The sequence below is a fragment of the Manacus vitellinus genome, unplaced genomic scaffold (assembly GCF_001715985.3).
Source record: "Manacus vitellinus isolate BGI_N305 unplaced genomic scaffold, ASM171598v3 scaffold_46_pilon, whole genome shotgun sequence".
NCBI classification, from domain to species: Eukaryota; Metazoa; Chordata; class Aves; order Passeriformes; family Pipridae; genus Manacus; species Manacus vitellinus.
Window position 1 is genome coordinate 6,076,559 of NW_021940578.1, and position 8,748 is coordinate 6,085,306.

Below are 8,748 nucleotides of genomic sequence, written 5' to 3' on the forward strand. Positions count from 1 at the left end.
ACTGCCTGCTGTGGGCTTCAACCACCAGCTCTGGGTCTCTTCAGCCCCAGCTCACCTGGCACCTCTTGCATGGCTTTTTTTTTTTTTCACGGAATGGTTTGGCCTGGAAGGGACCTCTGGAATTCATTTAGTCCAATTCTCCTGCTCAAGCACAGCCCCCCAGAGCAGGCTGCCTGAGAACCACCTCCAGCTGGCTTTTGACTGCCTCCAAGGACAGAGACTCCACATCTTCTCTGGCAACTTGTCCCAGTGCTCAGCCACCCTCCCAGTAAAAAAAGAGATTCATGATGTTCAAGTAGATCCCCCCATGTTTCATGTTTTGCCCTCTGCCTCTGGTGCACCACTTAAAAAGCCTGGCTCTGCCTTCTTTGCACCCTCCCTCCGGGTATTTATGTGCCTTCTCTTCCTCAGGCTGAACAGCCCCAGCTTTCCCAGCCTTCCCTCACAGAAGGGATGCTCCAGTCCCTTAATCACCTTAGTGGCTGTGTTTATACCCCTTTTGATCAGGGATTCTCTTCTCCCAGCTGAGCACAACCAGAAAATGAGGTAGAATAGCAGTGAGAGTAACTAAAACCACCCCACCCTGCTGTCAATGCCTGGGACACACATTCCAGGCTCCCTCCTGGTCTTTGACTGATTATGGATCAAGTGCTGCCAGGTACTTCAGCCAGGATGGGCCAGTTGATGTGTCCCTGGCTGGCTCAAGAGCTGGCTGAGCAGTAAGAGGGCACAGTGGACAGATGGATGGATGGATGGATGGATGGATGGATGGATGGAATCACAGGAGACGCCTTCCCAAACTGTTCCTCAAAGAGGAAGGGTCCTTCTTGTTGTTTTTACGGGCAAAAGGGGTTTATTCAGCAGTGCTGGTACTGAGGACAGGATTTGATTTTTAAAAGGAGCTACTGGTTGATGCAATGGATTTCTCAATCCCCTGCTTTTCTCCACCTGCCTTTCCACTCCTCCCCTTTGCAGCAGCTCCCAACTCCCAGCACACACCCATGGGGTGTGCAGGCAGTCAGATCTGGGCTCCTCACACCAAAAACGCAGGAGAACATTCCCAGTGCCAATCCCAGCTCTGGAGGATCGACAGGCACAGTTTTAAGCTCTGCCTCTGCTCTAAAAATAGCCCACAAACCCCACCACCACCACCACCATCAGAGCCTCCCTCGAAGCATCTGGCGGGCGAGTGCTGAGAGTGGCCCACACTTCCCACTCCCCTGTCCTGCAGATCCCATTCCTGTGTCCCACAGAGCTGCCACCACAGGCACAGCTGCCAGCTCTGCACCCCCTTTTCTCCCTTCCTGCCATTGTTTTGTCAACTCCCTGATGCTGAAGTCACTTGCTCCCAACAGAACCCTTTTTGCCTGGGGTTGTCGCTGGGTTTGGGTGGTTTTGTTGTTGTTGTTGTTGTTATTTCCATCTGTGGTTGGTTTTTTGGTCTGTTATTGTGTGTGTGTGTGTGTGAAGACTGGATCAGAGGCAAGAGAACAACAAACAAGCCAACACTAGTACATCTGGGACAATTAAACGAGGAGAAAACACCCCCACAGCAGAGAGAAGCAAAACAGACACATGCACAGAGGAACAGCAGGACCACGGACAACTGAGCTGACAGCAAGAGCAGCGACCTCACGGGGACAGAGGGACAAGAGAGCACACATCAGACAGGGCTGGGAAGACTCTCCCTGGAGCAGGATCAGCTGAGAGGGTGGCACAGGGACAGCAGTGATGGTGGCAGGCAGGGAGAGCAGGGGCTGCAGGGCAGTGATGGTGCCGGGGTTCCACAATATCCCAAAACCTCCCTCACCTTCTGCTTCTCTGGGGGCTTTGTCACAGAGAGGGGACATGGCAGACACGTGGCTGTGGGGAACAGCCCTTGTCTATCTTTTTTTTGGCCATTAAATATCCCGTGGGACTGAGCTGTTCCTGTGCAGGGGGTTCTCACTGCTGCAGCCTGACCTGTGAGGGACCTTATCCAGCCCCACAACAGGCACATTCCCATCTCTGCTCCATAGGATGGATTCTATGGGACCTTATCCAGCCCCACAACAGGCACATTCCCACCTCTGCTCCATAGGATGGATTCTATGGGATGTTATCCAGCCCCAAAAGAGGCACATTCCCACCTCTGCTCCATAGGCTGGAATCTACAGCAGCTTCCAGGACTCAGAGGAAAACCCACCTCACACCAGGAGCTGCTCAGCTGTTTGAAACCACCCCTACACAGAAGATGCAGCAGATCTTGTGGGTCAGGAGTAGAATTCCCTCCCTGCATGGGAAGGAATTTTACTCCATGTTTATTAAGGATGAAAATCAAAGATCTTGTAAGCTCCCCACTTGTTTAGTTTGTGCTGGGACATGTCTGGTTTCTGTGCATTTAAGACCAGTAAATAACTCCCAGTAAATTTAATTGCACTGAGATTATCTTTGATTTATTTTTTTTTTGACTGTGTGAACAAGAGAGAGGCTCATGAGGTGAGAGCTACAGGCCCAATAAAAAAAAAAAATCTGTTCTTAAATAATGGGATTATGTATTGTGTGGGATTTTTTTTTTCTCCTTCTTCCAGAGCCTCAGGCTCTTCTGAAATTTTGCTGAGGATCAGACAGATCAGACTTAATGAGTGAGAGCCATCACTTCACTCTTTCCAGCTGTCCCATATTTAATAATGTTTCAACCAAGGTCAGCTGCTAGAGCAGGGCAGAATCAGGCTTCATATTCAAAGTCACTGCCTTAAGTCTCTCTCTTGAGAGGCTCCAAGTGGAAAGATTATTTAAAGTGCTTTTTTCCCCCCCCCATAACTAGTTCCAGAGATATTCTCCTTACCATGATGGAATTTTCTCCCCTACAAAATGTTGTCCCACCCAAAGCCATGTTGATAACACAGGACCTGCTCTTCCCTGCCCCTTCAGTGTGTGCCATGGCACAAGGAGGGTGCAAAGCTCTGTGTCTTGGAAAGGAGCTGCTCCAGGAAAAAGTCATTCCTTAGATCCCAACAGGTGGCTGCAGACATTCCAGGCACAGGGAACCCGGAATGACAGACAGTCAAACAGACATAAGTATGGACCAGGCAATTCTTTAGGCCCAGACAGAAACTGGGGCTCCAAGACAAGAGGCCCTAGGGAATAGCAAAGGTAGGAATGGCAGAGAAATGGGAATGTTTGGCTCTTGGGGCTTGTAATTAACTGATCTGACCCTGGGCATGACAAATTAAAAAAAACCAAACCCCAAGACACAGAAGCTGAAGCAGGGAGGAAAGAGCTGGAGTGATGGTGTCCTTCTCCCTCCACAGATATTGCCATCAAACAACAGGAGGCCACTGCCAGTGTCAGGGAATCCATGGAATAAACCAGCAGTTTCTGCCAATATTCATCTTCTTTTGTCCTGGGTGTTTTCCCCATCTGAGCACAAACCCACTCAATACAAAATGGTGAATGAAGGAGATGTGATTTCGGGGCTACCACCTTAACTTCTTGGGGCACCTCCCTCCTTTATTCCTCTCAATCAATTCTCCCTCTCCCCACCAGCAGAACAGGACCCACTGCAGGGATCAGACACCACCACACAGGGGCTTTATCAGCTCCTTCAGGCACCTCTGCCTGCAGGTGAGGGAGGTCTCTGGGTGTGCAGGTTGGTTTCAGACCCTCAGTCACACTCAGACCTTAAAACCCACATCTGAGATGTGACTGGGGGAAGCAAAGACAAAACCACATCAGAGCATCCTCATGCTTTGATTCAACCGTGTGAACGTGGGACATTTGGGACATTTGGCTCTGTAGAGGAGTTTGGCTTCAGGTTCCACATCTCTGTGTCCCTCAAGCCAAGCCTGGACCTGCTGCTGCTTCAGCTCAGGGCAGGAGCACGAGAAATAGGTGTTTGTTCATGTACAGGGGGAGTGAGACTGTTCACAGGACCCTCTCACTGCACTGCCAGTGGTCCTGGGGTGGTTTAACCAGGGCCTCGGGCTCTCCCTCCAAAAGAGGGGGAGAGCAGCTCCTCTGCTCCCAGGGAAGGGGTGGGGGGTGTTTATGAGCAGAGGGGTATGATTGGGGTGCAAAGTCAGATCCAACACCATCCACTCCTCCCTCCCTCCCTCCCCTCCAACTCTAGTGAAGAACAACAGCACTGACATCACCAAGATCCCACCAGAGGGGTGACCCAGGCAGGGCCAGCCCTGCCCCACGGGCTGGCACCTCACGGGGCCGTTCCCCTGGCACTAAAATTCCCTGGATTGCTTAAGGCAGGTTTCAGTGTGTACAGCAACTCAAACAACAAACCACTTACGCATTCCCAGGATTTCCTTCCCTCCACAGCGGCTCCCCAAAACATGAACCAAAGCAAAAAAGGGACACTGTGCCTTCCCAACCCGCTGGCAGCAGTGCCCATCCAAACCTGTGACCAGCCAAAGCCATTTTAGCAACAGAAGGGACAGGGCAGAGCAAAACCAAGCCAAAGGACCAAAGAAACGGGGGACTTGAGCTCTTGGATGAGACACTCTGCATCTTCTTCGTGCTGTCCCACCTCCATCCCCTCGGCCAACATTCCCCTCGGGGCAGCTGGATGTGCAGGACAGCCGGGAATGCCGGGGAAAATTCGGGGGAGGGGTGGGGCTTGAAAGTATAATGCAAATCTCTTTTCTCTCTTTCTCTCTCTCTCTTTTTTTTTTTTTTGTTGTTTGTTTGTTTTAGTTCCTCTGCTTTTTTTTTTTTTTTTTTTTTTTTTTTTTTTACATATGTACACGGGTCTGACAATAAAATGTGGAACACAGTGCAATGTCTTGGCTGCGTGGCATCCAGGACTGGCTTTAGTTGTGCATCGTGGCTCGTCCCGGGGATATGGATCAGTAAAATCGTGTCCTCGGCTGGGCTTCCACGGAGGAGCAAACCAGAAGCTGGTCCGGCTGGAAGAAGAGCAAAGTCCTTTTTTTTTCTGTTTGTTTGGGTTTTTTTTGTGGTTTTTTTTTTAAAAGCTCCCTGCAGTCTCCAGAGGGGGGGAGGTTTCCTCAGAGGTGCCGCGGGCTGGGGTGCCCGTTGTGGTACAGCTTCTGTTTGATGTGCACCATGTTCCCGGTCGCCTCCTCGTACTGCCTGTGGTGACGTTTCCTGAACTCCTTCAAGTTACAAAACTTGGGAATCCAAGACCAGGAGTTGTCTGGAAGAGCAGAAGGGAGAAGGAAGGTGAGGTGAGCCTTGGTGAAGCCACCCCTGAGTTCCTCCCTTCGGGACGGGACAGGGACGAGGTGGATGTGACAGCACTGGGTCACTCTCTGCCCCTCAGCTCGTGCAGCCTGGACAGGGTCATTTTGTCCCCCCAGTGCTTCAGCTCTGAGCCCCCAAACCTCCCCCTGCCGTCCTGTTCCACCAGAGTTCGGGATGATTCCCCGCAGAAATCCCACAAAGGGCAGCTGGGAAGTCCCAGAGAACGACAGACTGTGTGAAGTTAAACAACCGTGCTGGGAAAGGGTTGGACTCGATGATCTCAGGGGTCTTTTCCATCCCAAAGGAGCCTGAGCCCCTGATTGCAGCTGCCATGAGGTGGCTGTGACTGCTCTGACCAGCTACAGCCTGATGTCTGAGCTTCCATAGAAGGTTTGCTATTTTGGGCAATCCCTCCCATCAGGAAGGAGCTATAGGTTATTCTAACAGACCACAATTTAAGCTGATCAGGCCCCAATGTGACATTGAGTCACTGCTAAGTGGTGCTCGTGTTTTTCAGGGAGGGCTCCTCGTCCTGTACCAGCACAGAATTTGTATTACCCTACCCCTGTCTCGCACTCACAGGCACCATTTCTCTCTTCAGAAGAAAATTTCAGCTTTGTTCCACAAAGAAATAGGATTCCTTTCTGCTTATTGCCTTTAAAATGGCTAATTTGCACAGATGATTTGAATGAATAGGAAATACCTAAAAGAACGTTGCACCATTGGCCAAACCCTTCTTAAAGGCTTAGAATAGGCATAGACAGGGAGGAAGAAAAAAAAAAACGAAACAAAAGAGATCAATTAGCTTAAATACTAAATTAATTACTAAAAATAAAACCCTCTGCGGTCTCCACTCAGGAGGGGTGGGTTAGATGGTGATAACACAACTGCAGCTCACAGCTCCAGCTCTGGAGAACAATGTTCCCCTGCTCACCACAACATCCCTTTGCCAGCCCTGACCTCATGGGCCCCGAGGAGGTCGCAGCAAAGGTGCTCTGATGGAAAGCAGGGGGGTCAGAGCCTGAGATCCCACTGCAAACCAGTTATCCTTCTGCTCTGGGAAACAGCAGCACCACAGCCTGGAGGGAGTCCTGACTCAGAGCCTGCTCACACAGGATTTGGGAAGACTAATGGGAAATTAATATCATTTTTATCTGAGTTTTCAGAGAAAGATAGTCCACTTCCCTAATTAGAATTTTGCAGATAAATCTTTCTCTTGCTCGCTCTCCTTTTCCTCTGAGTTGTAATTTCACAGACACCATCAGTCAGAGCTGGAGACACCGAGATTTATGGGTACAGTGTGAGGGAATTTCAAGCCATTCCCTGGATTAATAGTTTTTCTGTCTTTTTTTTTTCCCTCCCAAAGATTAAAGTCCATGGGGTGTCCGTGCTGAGGGAGCAAACTGGGGAGGGGAAGGAGCATTTGTTTGTCCTTCTGAGGGTGTTAATTCAGGATACTGAGCTTACTGATCCAAAGACTGACTAGTCTGCCCCACACTTTTCCCTGTGGGGCTGATGTCACCACATCTGGACACATCTGGACAGCAGTGAGGGTGGGAAACCTCGGGTGACACAGCACAGATGTCTGTCACTGTCATCACAATGTCACAGGTTTGTACAACCAGACAAGGCTGCTCTCCATCAGTATAAGCCTGGTTGTAAATTGGAAAAATCCAGATTTTTTTCTATTTTCTTTTTTTTTTTAATATCCAGTTTTTTTAAGTTTGGCCTGACCTGAAAACATTCTGCCCAAATGAGCAGCCACAGAACCCCCAACACCATCCTACCCACGGGGAAAGACCTTCCTTTGCATCCCACACCCCTTTGCACCCACACAGACATTACCCTTTCCAAAGCACAGCCCTCGGGGCTGGGATCCTCAGTATTCCCACATCAACATTCCTGCTTCTGTCAGACAATCATGGAATCTCCTGAGCTGGAAGGGACCCACGAGGGATCATCGAGCCCAACTCCTGGGATACAAAGGGCTGGGATACATCTGGCCAGACTGGTGCCAAACCCACGTGGAATAAACGTGGCAGGAGTGTGGATCTCCTCCCTCTCCACCAGCTTCCAAGGGCAGGGGAAGGGGTTTTTAGGGCAGGGGAGGAGCCCGTGGGGCTGCACTTACCATACCGTCGGCTGGTTCTCCAGGCTCGCACCGCGTAGTGGAGAACCCCGTCCATCCACACCAGAAACCAGCTTATACAAAAGCCCAGCAAAAGTCCCAGCATCAGGTCAATCTCCTGCTTGGTTACATTGTCAGTCACAAAGTAATTCTCCGAGGAATCCACCACCGACTGGTCCCCGTCGTACGGGATAACGTAATGGACATGATGCCTGCGGCGGGAACACGCACAGGGAGAGGGGTCAGCGCCTCGTCCACCCAGTTAGGGAGGGTTTAGCACCACCCTCCCAGCTCCTGCCACCGTCCCAGGGAGCTGAAGTGCTGTCCTGGCTCTTGGTGTTGATGTCAGAGGAGGAACTGGCAGGGAGGAGGGTGGGAAAGCCCAGAAACCCCACCCCGGGTCAGGGGCTCGTGTGGCGCTCCCGACACGGGCTCCCCGCGCCCGAGGTTTTCCTCATCAAATATTAAGCAGAGCACGAGGTCGGAACAGCCACCCCCGGGGACACAAAGGTCACAGCTGCCTGTGTTTGAGGCAGAGGCCACTAATGCCTTGTTCCTGTGAGCACACACGGGCTGGGAGCAGCTGTGTGGCCCTGCAAGGGCCACCACCATCGTCCCCTGGCAGGAGGGAGAACTGTCCCCTCCCTGCTCTGCAGGACAGCCCCAGGGGTGAGCTGTTCTGCTCCATGTCCCAGAGTGAAATGAGACTTCTGTGCCTCCCATATCAAAGCAGAGAGTGTTCATAGCCATGGAGGAGGCTCGTGAAAGCATCCCTGAATTCCTCCTCTGACAGCAGAGGAAGGAATCCCTCCTGCAGACAAGATCCAAGACCACCTCAGGCTCTCCTGATGCATGACCAAGGAGGTTTGGGGTGTTCCTCAAGGACCAGGCAGCAATTCCTGCCTGTAGGAGATAGAAGAATCCCTCCCAGCATGGGAGCAGTTGGCAACCCCCCTCCCAGGGCCCTGAACACCTCTGGGGGTAAAGGAGCAGCACTCCCAGCTCCAGAGCTTTCCAAGGCTTCCATCTCTCTCAGGGGTTTGGAGGGGCTGGCCCTGTGCCTCATGCCAGAAGGGTGACTGGGTTCATTTGTGCAGTGAGGTGATGGAGACCAAGGTTGGGGTGAAGCTGAACTGCTTGGAAAACCCTGATTAACTTGGGAAAAGCAGGAAAATGGCAGGGATGGAGTGAGGGAGTTGTAGAGTAGGAAAAATCAGGCAGGTCTGTGGGGGCTGAATGGGAGGGGATCAGCAGTGACAGGTCCCTGAGAGCTGAGCCTGTGGGGTGGGAGGATCCCAGATGATGGGGGATGCAGGGATGAAAAACAAGCTGCTCTGGAGCCTCTGCTTTCCACAGCCCTGAGCCTTCCTGGGGAGCAGCCAAGAGCCCTGGGGCCGCCCAGGCTCTGTGCTCAGCCCTCC

At 51.7% G+C, this 8,748-nt stretch overlaps 1 protein-coding gene across 1 annotated transcript in view; it reads right to left on the bottom strand.

The window, feature by feature from the left end:
* Positions 1-4,744: 4,744 nt before the first annotated feature.
* Positions 4,745-8,748, bottom strand: part of TMEM240 (transmembrane protein 240) — a 13,148-nt gene continuing 9,144 nt past the window's right edge. The window contains exons 2-3 of the mRNA XM_029962453.1: positions 7,331-7,539; positions 4,745-5,152 (exon numbers count right to left, since the gene is read on the bottom strand). Coding sequence (XP_029818313.1) covers positions 5,004-5,152; positions 7,331-7,539 — 358 coding nt within the window. The 3' untranslated portion in view covers positions 4,745-5,003. The remainder of the gene's footprint in view (positions 5,153-7,330; positions 7,540-8,748) is intronic.